The sequence below is a fragment of the Thalassophryne amazonica genome, chromosome 18, assembly GCF_902500255.1.
Source record: "Thalassophryne amazonica chromosome 18, fThaAma1.1, whole genome shotgun sequence".
Lineage (NCBI taxonomy): Eukaryota > Metazoa > Chordata > Actinopteri > Batrachoidiformes > Batrachoididae > Thalassophryne > Thalassophryne amazonica.
Window position 1 is genome coordinate 59,261,949 of NC_047120.1, and position 20,426 is coordinate 59,282,374.

The 20,426-nt window shown below is 40.2% G+C and overlaps 1 protein-coding gene across 2 annotated transcripts; it reads right to left on the reverse strand.

Annotated features, from left to right (window-relative positions):
- Window positions 1-5,017: 5,017 nt before the first annotated feature.
- On the reverse strand, window positions 5,018-20,280 carry nptx2b (neuronal pentraxin IIb). 2 transcript variants are annotated; one of them, XM_034194495.1, is made up of 6 exons: window positions 19,535-20,280; window positions 18,893-19,109; window positions 12,550-12,794; window positions 12,281-12,460; window positions 8,769-8,999; window positions 5,018-5,118 (listed from the first exon to the last, which is right to left on the reverse strand). In XM_034194495.1, exons 1-5 carry the CDS (start codon window positions 19,973-19,975, stop codon window positions 8,769-8,771), a joined length of 1,314 nt encoding a protein of 437 aa, XP_034050386.1. In that variant the 5' UTR covers window positions 19,976-20,280; the 3' UTR covers window positions 5,018-5,118. The 2 variants fall into 2 exon arrangements, with proteins under 2 accessions (XP_034050386.1, XP_034050385.1); XM_034194494.1 differs by having other exon boundaries at window positions 5,021-5,118; window positions 18,893-19,112; window positions 19,535-20,278.
- Window positions 20,281-20,426: the final 146 nt, after the last annotated feature.

Here is a 20,426-nt window from a genome sequence, read left to right on the forward strand (position 1 = left end):
GATGCAGCTGGTCTATCCCTCCTCATCCCCCCGCTCCTGTTTAACACAGTACAATCTCACCATGTGTGATCTCATCAGACTCCAGGGGGACTTTTAAATTACAAAGAAAGGTTTGGTTTGGTCAAACTCCCAATTAACGTATCGTGGTGTTTGACCTTTGGTAAATTTAAACTCCCCCTGGATAATTTTGGAACCAATCTCCATTTGTGAGCCATGTTTGGTGTAAATTGGAGTGAAAAATCAACATTTTGACCTTCAGCCCCTACATGAAAATTCAGTAAGGTATGTCTTCTATAATACATACCAGTTCTAATGTAGACCTCTACTGGTGTATACTAAGGTTTATCTAAATATCTTAAAAAAGAAGAGTAGATTAGAGCCACTTAGGTGCCTGACCTTCATCTTTGCCAATTTGACAAAACAAACCTTTTGAGGTTAATTCTGGAAAAACCAGACATGTCATAATAAATTGTGTAAATGTATGTAATCACATGTGCACTAACGTTACACTTCTGTATTTGTAGCATGAGTTGAGGTGGCCAATTAATGAGTGAAATATCTCAGGCTGCCATTCAGATAAACTCATAGTAACTGAACAGCACCACTAAAGGTCACATTAAACACTGAATGGACGTTTGAGCTGTGAATGGATAGAGTCACTTTTTTGTTTGCTTTAATCTTGTTTTTAAGATACTGTGTTATTGTGTATTATTTGCTTTTGCTCTTCACATTTGCCTTTTTTTTTTTTTTTTTGGTTTTAGTAAAAGTTTTTGCTTTCAGCTCTAAACACCAGATTTTTAAAATGGTGTAATTTATTTTCAGGTCAGTTTTAATCTCTTTTGTTTTGATGACAGCGATCATTGCAGTTAATATGTAAAAATGGAAGACTAAAACATGTAAACAAAGTTATTTGTAACATTTGTCACTCTGACTCTTAGCCACAGGGAAATATCAACCTTTATATCGATCTTTATTGTAGATGATGGAAATTTTCAGGCTGGTGACACATAATAGGGTCAAGAGATAAACATTTATTACAGTACATTTGACAGAATGACAACAAACCCTCTCGCGCTCTCTCTCTCTCTCTCTCTCTCTCTCTCTCTCTCTCTCTCTCTCTCTCTCTCTCTCTCTCTCTCTCTCTATATATATATATATATAGATAGATAGATAGATAGGTAAGTACACTGAAAAAAGAGAATAGTTGAACCAACTTAAAAAAGTGTTACAATTGGTAAAACTTGAATGATTAAGGTGTTTGAACTTACATTTGTAAGTTAAAGGTGATTTAACTTGCTAACTTAAGTTCAAACAACTTAATTCATTCAGGTTTTACCAATTGTAGTACTATTTTAAGTTGATTGTTGGGGAAAGTGTAATGCATGGACCCACAACAGGGGGCATAAATGAACGGTCAATAGATAAACCAATAAATACAATTTATTGCGGCAAATGTGCACAACAGGTCAAATACTGCTTTTAGACAGTCAATCACAAAATACAACTGGTGACGTGTGGGCAGGCCCGAGGGTAGGAGACGCCTATCCAGAGAAGAGCCGGGGCCCACAAGGTTCCACCGCCAACGGAGACCTGCAGTATGCCGAAGCCGCCAAATCCTGAGTCCCCAGGTGGCCTCTGCTTCCAGCTGTCAGATCCGGCACTGCTGGCAGGAACAAAAACAGGTTAATGGTGGGTGTGTGGACACCCAGTAAGCAGTCAGCAAAAAGTCACAATTCCTTCCTGAGGGAATAATCCACCACTCCCAGAAACAGGAACGCTGAGAACGTGCAGTACCAATAGTACACTTAAGGTTCAGGAAAGTGAGGAGCAGGAAACGCCAACTCCCTCCATACTCCACAAAACCCAGCTCCAAGCTGCGAGCGTACAAAGGTTACAACTGCAAACTCAGTAGTAAATAATGTGCAAATGGCACAGAAACAGCTGCAAGGTTACCTGTGAGGTAAGCTGATATCTCCACAGAGGTGTGGTGTCTCCTCCAGACTTTTATGGTGCTGATGATGATGAATTGCTGACAGCTGTCAGTCCTGGCTCCTGGGTGGCAACTGCGCCCTCTGGTGCCTGAAACCCGACAACAGGCAGGGCGCCCTCTGGCGTTGGCCAGCAGTACCTCCTCTTCGGGCGGCCCACACAACATTGGTTCTTTTTTCACTGTATGTTTATACAGATATGTATGTGTATGTGTGTGTGTGTGTGTGTGTGTGTGTGTGTGTGTGTGTGTGTGTGTGTGTGTATATAAGCCACTCTTAGAAAAGATTAATTTACAAGAGTTTTTTGATGGGTATTGAAAGTGAAAATTGTGAGGATGCCATTATCAATATATCAGAACATGAACTGAAGAAATATCCAAAAACAATAATATTTTACTTAGAGCTTTTTATTTATTAATGCTTGAAATGTCCGTCTTTAATTTAGCACAAATTATTGTGCGACACTTTACATTTTGTGAAGTTTTGTAGCTTGCAAAGGGAACGGTGACAGCCTGTCTGCTGTCTGATACATCAGCACATTAACCGTGAGTCTGCTGATGAATGTTAGCTGTCATCATCTCAGTGAGGAGCAGCAAGTGCTGAAATAAATAACTGCTCCTTTGTAAGTGCATCGGCCTTCAGCTGCTTTCTGTCAGGTTTTCTCAGTGCAGTGTGGAAATAATACACCATAAGAAACCGTTACTGCAGTTTTTCATGTGTGGAGAAAGGGGTGGACATGAAGTAGGACAAGGTTGTTAAAAAACTCACCAAAAATTCCCAGTCAGGTCCATAAGTATTTGGACAGAGTCTCACTTGTTTCTAATTTTCTTCTTTACATCACCACAACAGACTTGAAATGAAACCATCAAGATGTTCTTGTACTGCTTTATTTCTGGGGGTCTCAAAAATATTTTATTCAATAGTTAGGAATTACAGTCATTTGTGTAATTCCACAGCCCATAAGTAATTGGACAAACACTTCTACAGCTAGTTTTCTTTAGACAAGCCAGTGGACGGATACATGAACATTTACAAATCACAAAATGTGTTGAACTTCTTCTACATCAATCATTTTGAAACAAAACCATTGTGGTACCGCATGGCAATCTGTCTAGAGTTGGCACTTCTAAAAAAACTGAATGACTGTGCAAGAAGAGAACAAGTGAGGGAAGCCACCAAGACACCCAGACAGCTCAGGAGGAGTTATCGGCTTCTGTGGCTGCAACTGGACACATCTTTTGTCTGCTGCACCACCGCACACGGGTTCACGGTGGACCAGAAGGAGAAGGATTTTTTATACAAGAAAACAGATGAAATATAGGGATGTGTCTTCTGGCAAACTGTAACAGAAATTTTACTCCTCATTTTTAAGAAAATCCTTCTCTATGCCACTCTATTGTTTATGCAACAGACAAAACTTGGTCTATGCACACAATAATGGCCACAGAAGCTTGTCATTCCTTCAGAAATATTTGGGTGTGTTGGTGGCTTCCTTCACTAATTTCCTTCTTTCATGGTCAGTCAGTTTATGTGAACTGCCAGAAAAATGTACCTCAGACTCCAATGCGTTAACGGAGAGAAGCAAAACTAGAAAAACTGTCACTGTCCAAATACATATGGACCCAGTAGCATCTATGTACGTCATTGTTTCAGCTTTGATCATTTTGCTTAATTTGTTTCATGCTGTAGAGATTTGGTTTTGTTCTGAGTATAAAAGGTATGATTTTAGGAAAATTTAATGTATTAAATTTAATTTTAGAAAATTTAGTTTTATGAAATTATTCGTACATTATATATTATCATTAAAAAGCCTGAATTTCAAAAAAGATATGTCATTGAATGTGCCAAAATTAAAACTCTGTAAAAACTCAAGCAAGCACAAACATTTTCACTGCATTGTATTCAATATGGTGTTGCCATGACAACCACAAGTCCTATATCAGCTATTGATGAGCAAGTCTGCCTGTCTCCTCAAAGTGTGCAAATGACTATCTAATCCCATTAACTGCCCAGACCTAAATCCACTCATTAGAACTCATGAAACATTCTTGAGGCACAATGCTTTCATTTCCGAAGAGCTGCTCATCATTTGCGATTTTATACCGGGTCAAAATATAAGATTTTATATGAACATTCTGAAATATATCAGCACATTTGAGAGTTTCTCAGTGTCTCTTTGTGACATCACTAAAGACCTTTTGACTTTCTCTCATCTGTTGTCTCTAAAGCCACCGAAGACACCTGTTGTTGTCTTGACGTGAGCCGTCTTAAGTCCTGCTCATCCATCCGAACTCCGAGCGCAAAACAAGATGATTCACGATTTAATATTAGACTCATGAACCAAAAAAAAAAAAAAAAAAAAAAAAAAGGTCTTTGTTGCAGCAGTATGTCTTCTCTTTATTGTCCAGAGTTTTATTTTATGGACAAAACAAACACTCAGCAAACATTTAACAGCACTTATGACTTTAGGAAGGCCACATTACGACATGAACGCTGAATCGTAAATGTACTGAAAACAGATTGCACACGTACAATAATCAAACACAATTCTCCAAACACAGGCGCAAAGTGACAGAAAGGTAAATTCTTCCATCCATATTAATGCTTTTAACCAAACAACAAACTACCACAAAGAATACTTTCATTATTCACTGCATGAAACAGGGTTCATTCAGACTGAAAAAACGGGTGAAGCTCTATGATGAATCACTAAAATCACCACCATCACTGGTGTCATTTATCTGCATGTAGGATAAATCTTCACTACATGTAACGAAGCTGCAGAGTAAAAATAAAAAACGGATCGGTTCAATCGTAATACTTCAACCAGCAAAACAAATGCATCTTAAGTTCAGACGGTAAACACATGCTGTGCTGATTGAAGCCCAATCCCCTGCCAAGAAACGCTTAGCCACGCCTTTAATCTTGAACCAGTGAAAGGACCAACTCACAGCCAAAGATGGACCTAGAGAGGTGGATCTGGGGTTGAAACTCCTCCTGAAATGCTCCAACAGCAGAAACATTTTTGAATTAATAATTTGCTTTTAATTGCTTTGGAAAATGATTCATTCACTGATTCAAACTGCTCGAGATGCTAAAAGAAACAGCTCATTTAGAAAAGTACTCAGACCAGGTCTGGGACTGTGCGCTTATGTCGTGTTTTGGACTGGTCCCATCTCTTTAAAGTAGCCGTCTATCTCCCATCCCGCAGCAGGTGAGATGTGGGCGTCTCACCTGGCTACGAGGGTAGGCTGAAAAGTTCTAAGGCTCACCAAGAAGGAGAAATGCCATTTCAATAAAACTTGGCATGCATTAAGTTCTGATGACTAACTGTGTTATTTTCTTCCAGGTTGTGAGGTAGTTTGTGGTTCATAGCCAAGTTTGAAAGTTTGTGGTAGAGGGAAACGGCAAAAATGGACAAAATCTGGCATTGCGGTGTGATTAAGTACCTGCATAAGAAGGGGTTAAAGCCCAAGGACATTCATGCGGATATCTACAGTGCAGAAGTGGGCAGCTGAATTTAAGAGGGGCAGAGAGAGCCTTGAAGACGGCCCAAGGTCTGGGCGGCCTGCAACAGCCACAACCCAGAAAAACATTGACCTTGTTCATGAAACGGTGATGGACGACAGACGATCAACGATTAATCAGCTAGCAGATGCTGTGGGAATATCCCGTGAGAGAATTGAACACATTCTGCATGAAGAACTTGGAATGTCAAGGGTGCCACGTCTTCTGACGCCTGATCAGAAACGCACCAGGCTAGTCATGTCGAAGGCAAACTTGGCACAATTTGAAGAGGATCCAGCCAATTACATGGAACGTTTTCTTACCCAGGATGAGTGTTGGGTTCACCACTTTGAACCAGAGACAAAAAAACAATCAATGCAGTGGAAACACCCAAGATCACCACCTCCAAAGAAGGCCAAGGTCGTTTCGTCTGCGGGGAAAGGTCATGGTTTCAGTTTCCTGGGATGCCAAGGGCATTGTGTTCGTGGACTATCTTGAAAAGGGACAAACCATAAATGGACAGTACTATTCTAACCTACTGAGACAGTTACGTGAGGCTATCAAAAAGAAGTGACCAGGAAAGCTGACGAAAGAGGTGCTGTTCCATCAAGGCAATGCCCCAGCTCACAAGTCAACAGTGGCCATGGCCACTATCCACGAGTGTGGATTCGAACTGGTAGATCACGCACCATACTCCCCTGACTTGACACCCTCTGACTTTCATCTGTTCCCAAACCTGAAAAAACAACTTGGCTGGGAAGCACTATTGGATGGTGGGCGTCCCCTTGGAATTTTCCCGCAGCTGGAGTCCTCAACACTTAAGGATCTGCGTGCTATAGATCATGACCAGACAAACATGTCACATGTCCCAAGTTTCCCAGCTGATGCTCCCTCACAATGCGAGTGACACTTCTCATCTGTGTCTCTATAAGTAACCGTTTGAGTGACATAAAGTCATTCCAGCAGTACCCAAGGATCCTCCAAAGACACCTAGTACCAAAGACATCCAGTCGTCACCGTAGGGCAGGGGTTAGCACCCAAGTCTCACAACCATACTGTAAGACAGGAAACATCTAACCCTAACCCTTGGACCTTTGTCCTCCTGCAATGATATCAGCCAAGCACCTCAGACCAGTGACCTCATGAATCCACCAGCTCAGCCCAGGTGTCCCTTGATCTTAAAGACAGAGGGCCCAGGGCCACAAACACCATTGCAGAGATTATTGAATGTTTCCACAAGTTTTGAGCGTTCACCACATACAGACACACTTCAGGTGGCTGAATCCAGGAAGGCACCGAAAGCCTGGATCTTAGATTTGATCAGAACCATCACAAACCTAGACACTCTGATTCCTCAGTCAGCTTCTCACACTCACAGAAATATTTGCCCTAACTTTTAAGATTTATGTAATTTTATTACATGACTGATTCCCATTTACTTTTTTTTTTTTTAGATAATTTTAATACAAACCTACCAAATAAACCTTACATGATGCATATTCATTATTCCTATTATGTTACCCATAGGTAACATAATTATTATGCAATTCAGACAATATACTTTATGTATTTTAAATAAATACTGTCATTATTATTGATTTAGAGTAATTATGTTTTAAAATACATAAAGCTGAGGATTATGCATTTCAAATAAATAGGATTAATGAATATGCATCATGTAATATTTATTTGGTATGTTTGTATTAAAATTATGTAAAAAGTAAATGGGAATTTGTCATGTAATAAAATTACATAAATCTTAAAAGTTAGGGCAAATATTTCTGTGAGTGCAACACTATATCCTCTGTAGTTATACATGATTTAAAAAAAATGCAATTCATTCACAAAATTATTTTGTGATACAAATGCTTGAAACATTAAATGAATCATTTGACTGTGATCGAAACATTTCAATCAGAAAAATATTCTGCTTAAAACTGCTCAAAACAATGACTGAAACAATTCATGTAGTGAATTAACCGTCTTAAAAACACACAAAACACTGAATGAAACAAATGCTGCTGAAAACAAACATTTTCAAAATGCTCAAATCAGTAAATTAAAGCAAATACTTAAAAAAAATATTAATTGCTGTTTTGTAACATTAAATATGATCAATGAAATACTTCCTTTGGGAAATAATCTGCACATTTAAAACAAAAAGTAAATAAAATGACTGCGTGAGAATATGATTCAAGTTATTCCTAAAAGGATTCCTAAATTGAAACACCTGAAATATTAAATAAAACAATTCAGAAAAAAAAAAATTACTAATTATGGGCTTCCAAAACTGAATAAAGTGTTCATTTCAGAAACGGATTCACTGTTTCATACTGCTCAAAACAGTGAATGACACATTTGCTTCTGTTTTGAAGCAAAAAGGCTGATTACTGTTTCAAGCACTTGAAACATGAAATACAACACTTATGTCAGAAAACGATTCACTCTTTTGAAACACCTCAAACACTAAATGAAACAATCACAAATTCAAAACTCATTTCAACAAAGGAGTGACCTTTTAAAAATGAAACACTAAATGCTGCTTGGATGATTCTGGATGCCAAAATCTGTGCAAATCAGGGAAAATAAAACATTTATTCCTTATTTTAATTCCACATCTACACTCAAAAAAATGGCTCATTGGATGAACTCAATTTAATTAGGAGCAGAATTTCCATCTAATTAATATATGTTGCCCCAACGCAAATAAAATGCATCCATGCAAGATAATAGAACTTTATTTAGTTGGGACTACATATATTTATTAGATGGAATCCAATCCAGTGAGTCAGTTTTTGAGTGTATCACACAAACGAATGACTCACTGGATGAACTCAATTCAATTATGAGCAGAATTTCCATCTAATTAATATATGTTGCCCCAACTCAAATAAAATGCATCCATGCAAGATAATGTAACTTTATTTAGTTGGGACTACATATATTTATTAGATGGAATCCAATCCAGTGAGTCAGTTTTTGAGTGTATCACACAAACGAATGACTTATTGGATGAACTCAATCCAATTATAGGCAGAATTTCCATCTAATTAATATATGTAGTCCCAACTAAATTAAATTAAATTATCTTGCCTGGATATGCTTCATTTGGGTCAGGCCTACATATATTTATTAGATGGAAATCCTGCTCATAGTCTAATTGAGTTCCTCTAAAGCATCAGTTTTTTGAGTACCACTGAGTCTGTGCAGAATAAGGTGTGAAAGGATGAAACCAGCAGCTACATTAACCTGGAGGCAGATACACAGACCCAATTAAGCATTGGGGAGTCGCTCCTGACACATCTCCAGGGGCCGTTTGGACGCTCCCCTCCCAAAGACCTCCACGTTGTTCACCAGCCAGGAGATGACATTCCCAGGTAGGTAGGATGTACAGTTGGCCATAGTCTGGATCTCGACCGGCTTCAGAACACGGTCCCAAATGTTCACTTGACTCAGCTCACCCACGAATGCCTGTCCGGCATCGAAGCGCCCGCCCACCACGTCCTGCAGGGGCCATAACAGCAGACTCATTTAAACAGCGGAAACAATGTAATCAAAGATCATTGCTGACCAAGGCGGAGGAAGTCCTCTGAGACATAGCACCGTAACATCTAATATTAGGTTGTTAATGTAACTCCAGTTTCAGCTAACTGAGGTGCGGTCGCTTCCTGTCCCCTTTCTAATGAGAGAGGCAGGGGGACCAGTACTGGATCATCCACAGATGTGTAACATGTAAACCCAACTATATTTAACTATTAACGATTGATAAAACAATTTTTTTGCACAATATGCCCTTTTAATAAAAATAAAAACCCTCTAGCGCCATGCAGCATATTTTTTGTTTTGTTAGAAATACACTCACTGGCCACTTTATTAGGTACTGACAGGACTGAGCGGAGGCGAGGCACAGACAGAGGCTGGACACAAATGCAGGCTCACCACAGGATGTATGCATAAAGGATGGTTTTATTCAGGCCTGGGTTCAGTAACAGGAAGGCAGTCCGCGGAGCAAAAGTACCGGGCAGGGACAAGACAGAGGACGTGGTCAAAAACAAGCAGGGTCAGTACACGAGCAAACAGAGTTGTCAGGGCTGAGGCAAAAGGCAGGATCCGGTACACAGAGCAGAGTCAAAAAACACGGCTTGGCAAAACAGGACTGAAACAAAGTGCTGGTGAGTGAATGAATCAACAAACGAGCAGCGAGGAAGTGAACTGAAGCAGTTTAAATAAGAACAGGTGTTAATAAGATAATGAGGTGCACATGGAGGAGGAAGGGCCTGGAAGGGGGCGTGGTCAGGTGACAACAAGAGGCAAAAGAGATGCAGAAATGCGGTGACAAAAGGGCAAGAAAATGACAGATGAGTGGGGCGTGGCCAACAGTGATGACAAAGTGCAGGTGCGGGACATGAGAGTGCAGTGATCAGAAAGAGACTGTGATAACAATGAAACTGGAGATGACAACTTAGAGACCTGAGAGAAGTGCAGACAAAGAGAATGACAGGCAGGTGCAAATAAGTGGTGACGAGATTACAGACATGACAACTAAAGATCATACAAAGAAAACATGAACACAAATCTAAACTCGAACAGGACTTAAAAGCAAACCAGAAGATGATAAACAGAATAATGGGAAATAACACACTATGACAAAACTAAGTGGAACAGACAGACAAAACTATAAGAAAAACAGAAACTAAGTGATAACAAAACCTGACATCACAGTACTACATATTACAGACATGAGAGCAACAAAAATAGGCAAGCAATAACTAAATGATAAACCATGAAAACACAGACTGATAGAACAAAACTAGAATGGAACTGGAACATGGCTGAAGTATAAAAGTAACAGAAGAATGTGCCAAAGCAAAAATAGAACATAGGATAAACACTTGATGAAGAAGGCAATTAATAAAACAAGGCTGGGGCAAAAGGAACAGAACCAAATAAAGAGGAAAAATAAGGGCTGAAGCCTGGAACTGGGCGGGGCATGACAGGTACACCTTGCTAGTATCTGGTTGGACCCCCTTTTGTCTTCAGAACTGCCTTAATTCTTCTTTGTATAGATTCAACATAGTGTTGGAAACAGTCCTCAGAGATGTTGATCGATATTGACATGAGGGCATCACACAGTCGCCCGTTCAACCAGTCTGCCCATTCTCCTCTGACCTCTGACATCAAGTCATTTTCATCCACACAATTGCTGCTCACTGGATATCTTCTCTTTTTCAGAACATCTCTGTAAACCCTAGAGATGGTTGTGTGTGAAAATCTCTATAGATCAACAGTTTCTGAAATATTCAGACCAGCCCGTCTGGCACCAACAACCATGTCACGTTCAAAGTCACTTAAATCCCTTTTGTTCCCCATTTTGATACTCAGTTTGAACTTCAGCAAGTCGTCTTATCTGGCCGATCTGGTGAAACCCTACGTGCCGGCCCAGGTTTTGCGGTTGCAGGATGCGGGACTACTCTGTGTTCCCAGGGTGAAGAAGAAGTCAGCAGGTCAAAGAGCTTTTTCTTATCATGCACCCGCTCTGTGGAACAGTCTTCCTGCAACCGTGAGGCAGCCGGAGTCTATGGACATTTTTAAATCAAGTCTTAAAACCTATTTTTATTCTCTTTCTTGTGAATAGCTTTTATTTTTTATCTGTTTTATTCCTTTACTTCTGTTTTTAATTATCTATTTGATTTATTTATTTATTTTAAATTTTATATCGAACAGTTCTGTGTTAGGCGCCTTGAGACAACTTTTGTTGTGATTTGGCGCTTTATAAGCTGATTAAATTGAATTGTCTTCACCAATGTGTAGATGCCTAAATGCACTGAGTTGCTGCCATGTAATTGGTTGATTAGCAAGCAATTGAACAGGTGTACCTAATAAAGTGGCCAGAGAGTGTATACACCAGGTCCCGGTTTCATAAAGCGGTCTAATCTTGTTTAGTCGACTAATCTTTTGATGTTTGTCATTGCACAAAGCGCTTAGTCAGCTAAAGTTTTGCGTTTGTCGACTAAATCTTTTAGCCTGCTAGAGGAGGCTAATCTTATTTTAGATGACAAAACTTCAGTGTCTTACCTCAACAATGGCAGCTATCTTGTACCACCACTTGATGGAGCAGGAAGGAAGAAGAGCCTTGTGGCGGGAGTGGGTGGTCCATTGAAGATGTTTACGGACACCGAGGTTCAACACCGATCCCGCTTACGTCCATCTACAATCCTCTTCATGGTGGACATGATAGCTCCAGCTCTTCTTCAAGTTTTGATTGCACTGAGGTTTTACACCTGTGGGACCTTTCAGCAGGTTATTGGCGACTCCATCCACGTTGCCAAGTCGACCGTGTGCCGAACTCAGCCATAGTTGTAGCAGGCGAGCAACCCGGAAGTCAACAAAACTGTCACACATTGGAGTCGTTTCTTGGCAACGGCACTCGCAAAGCCGCTTGTGCCCGTGAAAATTGTCAACTAATGTTAGGCAGCTAATCTACAAGTTTAGCCGTTGCTGTGAAACGGAGATTAGACGGCTAATGTTGAGCAACTAACCTTAGTCGACTAAGTTTAGTAGACTAAAATATTAGACTGATTGATGAAACCGGCCCTATAGTTACTATTAAATACTAATGTGAAGTCATATATCACATTTCTTTTGGTCACATGACCTTTGTTCTTGGATGACCCTGAATAGTCAAACATAAGATTCTGTTTAGCGCAACCAACTTGGCACCAATAGTGGTTAAAGGTGTCCCAAAGACAAATGTCACTTGCACCCATTTCCTGGTGGGTTCCTACCTGCTCCTGCCCGAGGATGATAACCCCCCCGGGTTTGATGGGGTGCCAGGCTGCCAAGTTGTCACCGCTACCCAGCTTCTCCCCATCTTGGTAAGCCTCCCACTGTCCGTCACGGGTGGTCCAAGAGATGCAGATGTGCTGCCACCTTCCACCACTTACCTCCAGCGGCAGTTGTGCAACCTGGAGTGCAAGAAGATGAGTTAGCTGTGGTTCTGTGAAAAGCACATGAGGAACTTGTTCATGGGGTTTTATGGAAGTGTCATGCTGGCCTTGTCATTGATGAGCAGCTCGATGGGGTTATTGCCCCATTCAATGAGCACAATCTCATTGGCCTGGCCCGGCACACCATAAGAAAAGGGTGTGCCAATGCCGGGGCTGGCGCTGGACTTGATCCACATGCAGAGGGTGAAGGCGTACATCTCTGGAAGGCTCTTAGTGATGCGTCCATAGAGGTAATTGGTACGCTGTGGGAGAGACACCTTAAACTGCTCAGGGGATTTGAAGTCACCGCTGCCTGCAATGAAGAAGGCAGAGAGGAAGAGAAAGTTGTTTCGATGAATCCTTTGTAGCCAAGTGAATCAAAAACTACGTGATGTTTGACCACGACTATCAAATTGTCCTGGGGATAGTCTTCGTTTAGTTCAGTTAGGGGTTAATTTATTCGAGACATGTCAAAAATCACATGAACAAAAATTATAAATACACCCACATCTACATATCTTTAACACCAAAGATATTTAAATATATCTATACAAATACACATAAATACCCACATATAAACATATTTACATATACATATACACATACTCCTATACCTTCTCATATATGCACATTATACACATGTTTAAGCACATACATATAACCCATTTCAAGTGATTTTTTTCCCTTTTCTTTTTCCATTTTTCCTTTTTGTGAATAGACATTTACAAATTAAATAAAGGTAATCAATAGCAAATTAAATAAATATTTTCCCAGTGTTTATACCCAATCTATATATCCATGCTATGCACATATAATATACCTACACACACATACTACACGTATACCCATTTTAACATGTCTGGTGCTGTCTTTATGACTCTGGGATATTCTTGTTAAGTCTTGATGGTAGAAGATACCATCAAGATTATCACCAGGACCTGCAACAATTTGATAGTCGTGGTGGTGTTTTGGTCAACAATGGTGTCTGTTGGAACAGGGGCTAAAGGAACTGGGAATCCCGATGAACAATATGAACTGTTCTGAAGAGCTTGGAGTTACAATGAAGGACAAACAGGATGACCAGTTCCAAAAAAAACCCCAAAAAACAAACAAACAAAAAAACAGGCAACACAATGGCCAGTGAACAGAATTAACTGTTCTAAAGTGCCGGTAAACGGTAAATTTGTTGATAAGGTGCCTATAAGGTGCCAGGATGTTGTGAAAGTGTAGTGACACGGACCCACAACAGGGGGCGCAAATGAACGGTCAATAGATGAGCCAAAAAAGTAACAATTTAATGTTGTGAAGGTGCACAACGAATATACAGACAATCTCAGAATCTGATAACAGTCAATCCACAAAGGTGACGTGTGGGCAGGCTCGAGGATAGAAGACGTCTGTCCTGAGAAGAGCCGGAACCACACGATTTCCGCCGCCACCGAACCTGGTGAATACTGGAGCCGCCAAGTCCCGAATTCCCAGGTGATCACCGTCCCCGACTGTCGGATCTGGTACTGCTGGCGAAGAGCAAAAACACAGTCAAGTGTGGGTGTGTGTACACCCCGTAACAACAACGGTGGGAATGCCACCTCCACCTCTAATACACACTCGTGCAGCGTCTGTGTAACCACTTATCTGACGGGAAGTAGGACAAACAGTCGCGACCCACGCCGGTCCTCCGGTTAGACAGCTGCAACACAATCAATCAATACAGGCAGAGAAAGTTACCTCCATAGAAGTACGATATCTCGGCAATGAGGTGGAGATGACGTCTGGGTTTTATGGAGTGAGATGATGAAGAATGAGTGACAGCTGTCAGTAAATAATGAGTGACAGCTGTCACTCCCGGCTGTGTCCGTGGCGGCAGCGCCCTCTCGTGCCTGAAGCCCGCACTTCAGGCAGGGCGCCCTCTGGTGGTGGGCCAGCAGTACCTCCTCTTCTGGCGGCCCACACAACACAGGAGTCATGATAAATGGAAAAAATGGATAAATGGAATTCCCCATGTTTACCTGGATGCTCTGCACGTTATTACTTGTGAATTTTAAATTGTTGTATGTGTATTTTATCATGTACCTTTTTGTTTATTGTATGTGTACCCAGTGGGTTGCAATCTAATCTTTGTTGTTCTGCAACAGTTCAATGACAAAGGCTTTCAATTCAATTCAATAACCCACACACACACACACACACACACACACACACACACACACACACACACACACACACATATATATATATATATATATATATATATATATATATATATATATATATATATATATATATATATATATATATATATATATATATATATATATATATATATATATAAACTACACATACTGTATTTTCAAGAGTATAAGTCACACCTGTCAAACATGTATTGTGAAGAGGAAAAAACATAAGTCACACTAGAGTATAAGATGCACCTTTTTCCCTATGTGGAACTACTTTGTAATAATGTTTCCCTGGGAGGGAGTTTAACAGTAGAAAAGGAACTCAGCGTAGCACATGTGCACCCCACAGCATGTGCTGTTACTCAACATAAGGACATTTAAATTCCAAAAATAAGCAACATGGACAAATAAATGTGTGATGGAAAAGATATTGGATGTTACTTGACACAGTTTGGACAAAACAAATTATCAGATGGACACAGCTTGCTGGCCATCAGCAACATAGAGAAGTGTGGATTTATGCAGGAAGCCCTCAGCTTGTGGTCTGTAACATAAGGACTGTGAAATTCCAAATATAAGAAAGATGGACAAATAAATGCTTGTTGGACAACTTACTGGGTATTATTTGCAGACAAAAGAAATTGTCAGATGGACACAGACAGAGTTGGAAACACTATAATGAAAATGTGAGTCCATCTGATTTTTTGTCAGTTCTTTAATTTGGGATTTGAGCATTGTTATTATTATTATTATTATTATTGGAGTTTATTTCATTTAGTACTTTGATTCCTAGGAAAGCTGTGTATAAACATTAGTTATTGTATTATTATTAATAATAATGACAAAAACATGATTATGGACATAATAAAATCATCAGCATTTATTTATTTATTTATTTGTCAGTCTGCCTGTTAACAAGATTACATCAAAACTACTGCACAGAGTTTGATGAAATTTTCACCACAGATAGATATTAGACAAAGGAAGACTCCACTAAATTTTGGAGGTGATCTGGATCCGGATCTGGATTCTGGATCAAGGTTCACATTATATAGGCTTTGAAGGATTACGTCAAAACTACTTCACGGATTCTCACCAAATTTTTACCACGGACACATATTAGGACATGGAAGACTCTGCTGAATTTTGGTGGTGATATGGATATGGATCCCGATTCTGGATCAAGATTTCCCTTCATATAGGTTTTGAAGGATTATGTCAAAACTACTAAACAGATTCTCACCAAATTTTCAAAACGGACACATTTTAGCACCTGGAAGACTCCACTAAATTTTGGAGGTGATCTCAATCCGGATCCGGATTCTGGATCATGATTTCCCTTTATATAGGCTTTGAAGGATTACGTCAAAACTACTTCATGGATTCTCACCAAATTTTTACCATGGATACATATTAGGACATGGAAGGCTCCACTGAATTTTGGTGGTGATATAGATCTGGATCCCAATTCTGGATCAAGATTTTCCTTCATATAGGCTTTGAAGGATTATGTCAAAACTACTTCACAGATTCTCACCAAATTTTCACACATTTTACCACCCGGGAGACTCCACTAAATTTTAGAGGTGATCTGAATTCGGATCCGGATTCTGGATCATGATTTATATAGGCTTTAAAGGATTACATCAAAACTACTTCATGGATTTTCATCAAATTTTCACCACAGATAGATATTAGGCCATGGAAGACTCCACTGAATTTTGGAGGTGATCTGGATCCTGATCTGGATTCTGGATCAAGGTTCACATTATATAGGCTTTGTAGGATTACGTCAAAACTACTTCATGGATTCTCACCAAATTTTTACCACGGACACATATTAGGACATGGAAGACTCTGCTGAATTTTGTTGGTGATATGAATCTGGATCCCGATTCTGGATCAAGATTTCCCTTCATATAGGTTTTGAAGGATTATGTCAAAACTACTAAACAGATTCTCACCAAATTTTCAAAACGGACACATTTTAGCACCTGGAAGACTCCACTAAATTTTGGAGGTGATCTCAATCCGGATCCGGATTCTGGATCATGATTTCCCTTTATATAGGCTTTGAAGGATTATGTCAAAACTACTTCATGGATTCTCACCAAATTTTTACCACGGACACATATTAGGACATGGAAGACTCCACTGAACTTTGGTGGTGATATAGATTTGGATCCCAATTCTGGATCAAGATTTCCCTTCATATAGGCTTTGAAGGATTATGTCAAAACTACTTCACAGATTCTCACCAAATTTTCACACATTTTACCACCCGGGAGACTCCACTAAATTTTGGAGGTTATCTGAATCCGGATCCGGATTCTGGATCATGATTTATATAGGCTTTAAAGGATTATATCAAAACTACTTCATGGATTTTCATAAAATTTTCACCACAGATAGATATTAGGCCATGGAAGACTCCACTGAATTTTGGAGGTGATCTGGATCCGGATCTGGATTCTGGATCAAGGTTCACATTATATAGGCTTTGTAGGATTACGTCAAAACTACTTCACGGATTCTCACCAAATTTTTACCACGGACACATATTAGGACATGGAAGACTCTGCTGAATTTTGTTGGTGATATGAATCTGGATCCCGATTCTGGATCAAGATTTCCCTTCATATAGGTTTTGAAGGATTATGTCAAAACTACTAAACAGATTCTCACCAAATTTTCAAAACGGACACATTTTAGCACCTGGAAGACTCCACTAAATTTTGGAGGCGATCTCAATCCGGATCCGGATTCTGGATCATGATTTCCCTTTATATAGGCTTTGAAGGATTATGTCAAAACTACTTCATGGATTCTCACCACATTTTTACCACGGACACATATTAGGACATGGAAGACTCCACTGAACTTTGGTGGTGATATAGATTTGGATCCCAATTCTGGATCAAGATTTCCCTTCATATAGGCTTTGAAGGATTATGTCAAAACTACTTCACAGATTCTCACCAAATTTTCACACATTTTACCACCCGGGAGACTCCACTAAATTTTGGAGGTTATCTGAATCCGGATCCGGATTCTGGATCATGATTTATATAGGCTTTAAAGGATTACATCAAAACTACTTCATGGATTTTCATAAAATTTTCACCACAGATAGATATTAGGCCATGGAAGACTCCACTGAATTTTGGAGGTGATCTGGATCCGGATCTGGATTCTGGATCAAGGTTCACATTATATAGGCTTTGTAGGATTACGTCAAAACTACTTCACGGATTCTCACCAAATTTTTACCACGGACACATATTAGGACATGGAAGACTCTGCTGAATTTTTTTGGTGATATGAATCTGGATCCCGATTCTGGATCAAGATTTCCCTTCATATAGGTTTTGAAGGATTATGTCAAAACTACTAAACAGATTCTCACCAAATTTTCAAAACGGACACATTTTAGCACCTGGAAGACTCCACTAAATTTTGGAGGCGATCTCAATCCGGATCCGGATTCTGGATCATGATTTCCCTTTATATAGGCTTTGAAGGATTATGTCAAAACTACTTCATGGATTCTCACCAAATTTTTACCACGGACACATATTAGGACATGGAAGACTCCACTGAATTTTGAGGTGATCCAGATTGGCAGACGTCAGAAATCTTTGATTGTTCTTGTTATTAATTATAATGACGAACACATGATTTTTCAGTGTATAAGTCACACCAGACTATAAGTCACAGGACTTCCAAATAACTGTAACTTGTGCTTCGGAAAATACAGTTAACACCCTGTAAACGTGAACAAATGAGAAGCCAAAAGAATGGAGTCTTTTCAGTTTTCTCAGATGTGTTAATGATGCCCAAGAGAATTAAATAGAGCAGATGACCATCATGTCCCTTGTCACAGACAGCAGGAATTTGGTTTTATAACTGCCTCATCAAAAAGAATACTGAGTTCCTTTTATGCAGGAAAAAAAAGTTTCTGTGCAGGTGATGTCACGCTTTATTTCATTCATCAAACCCTCTCAGCGCCTTTTTCTCTCTTCATTATCAGTCTGCTGTACATCTTCTCCCTTTGTGCAGCACCATTCTCCATTTTACTCCTCATCTCCACTAATGTGTTTTTTGTGTGCTTCACCTTTCTGAATCACACTTTTGTACCTCATCATCTCCAAACAGTTTTACCCATCCAGATTAGATGTTTTCAGCCTGACAGTGTTAGAGGTCCATTTGGGGATTGGGGGGGGGGGCATTTTACCTTTCTCCAGCTCACTGATCCTGTCCACCAGAGCGTTCAGTGTGTTTTCCGTCTTCAGCCTGTAGGCGACGGTTGCGTTGGACAGCAAGCTCTTCTCCTCCTCCAGGTTGCTGACTTTCTTCAGGAGTTGCTTTTCCAGATCTGCAAGGCGAAGCTGCAGTAGATCGCGAAGCTCGCTGGGGAAGGCAGCGCCCGATATGTTGGCCCGTATTTGTTGCTGCTAAGGATGGACACAGAGGACGACATCAGCAGGATGACCACAGTGTAACCTGCCAACAGGCAGGGATGGTACTTTAAAGAAAAGACATTCAGAAGACTTAGTGTTTGCAGAAATTAATTAATTCATAAAATCAACTTAAAAACCTTTTTTTATTTTTGGGATTTTGCATTTTGCTGAAAGCAGTGTTTAACATACTTAACTCACTTGATTGGTTGCCCGTGCGTAATTTACACACACACAACAAAATTTCTCCTGCGTAAACTGATATTTTTGGGTTTATCCTTTTCCCCCACAGCAATGTCCACTTGAGTTGACTGCTGCTTTACGATCCATGTGAACATGTTCACATAATATGTAAGCACTGTGCAAACCCGTAAATTCATTGCGAGAGTTGTTTTTTACGCATCTTTGGCAAACCTTACCTCCAGGTTCTCCAGTCGGTCTTTGAGACCCTGCATGGTTTTTCCCAAACTGTCAATTGTGTCGTTGGGATCTCTGGGCACATCCCCCATTGTATTTTGTTTGTCTTTGCCCGGGGACCCCGCCTTGCCGTACGTCCTGTCGTCGGAGGCTGAGGCGCACAGAGACAGTTTGGTGGTTAGTTGGTTGATGGTGCCAATCTGTTTTGAAATGGTTTCTTTCTGTTGTAAAATTGTGTCCCGTAGTTGCATGACAGTGTTTCTGAGCTCTTCCTCTTGGCTCCCGGGGCTCAGCTCGGGCAGCAGTGTCACCGGGCAGGTCGTGTCGCCACTGATGGGGACGGCGCGACATATGTACCGTTTTCCATCATCCACCCGCGCGCTCGGTTGCTGACAGCAGCCCAGCGCGCACAAACACAACAGTCCGTACAGGAGAGGACACATATCTGCCAGGTCAGTCACGTAAGACACGAAAAGCCTTTAAAAAAAAAATTAAAAAGCAACAATCACGGCTGAAGTTCAGGGCGTAAAATACACCTCAAAAGTAGAGATATACCCAAAAATCATCGCGAAAACTGCTTTCTCGACCTAGTGGCATGTCAAACCACAGAGATCGAGAGACGTCTAAGCACAAAATCCGATCAAGGGCGCTGTAAACCCGGTAAAGTGTCTTCTGTAGTTAACCAGGACTATTCCTGGCGCAAACAGAGCGCGCGACGTGGTGCTGATCTGACAGCTCCCCTTAAGAAACAGGATTACCAAAAAAGGAGTTCCGTGGAACAACCGTAGAATGACGTCAGCTACTGGCCGAAATATTTTTATTTATTTATTTGTTCTTTTACTTGTCTGGAAAGTTAATTAGGCGATACTGTAAAAAAGTTAATAATTTCAAAGC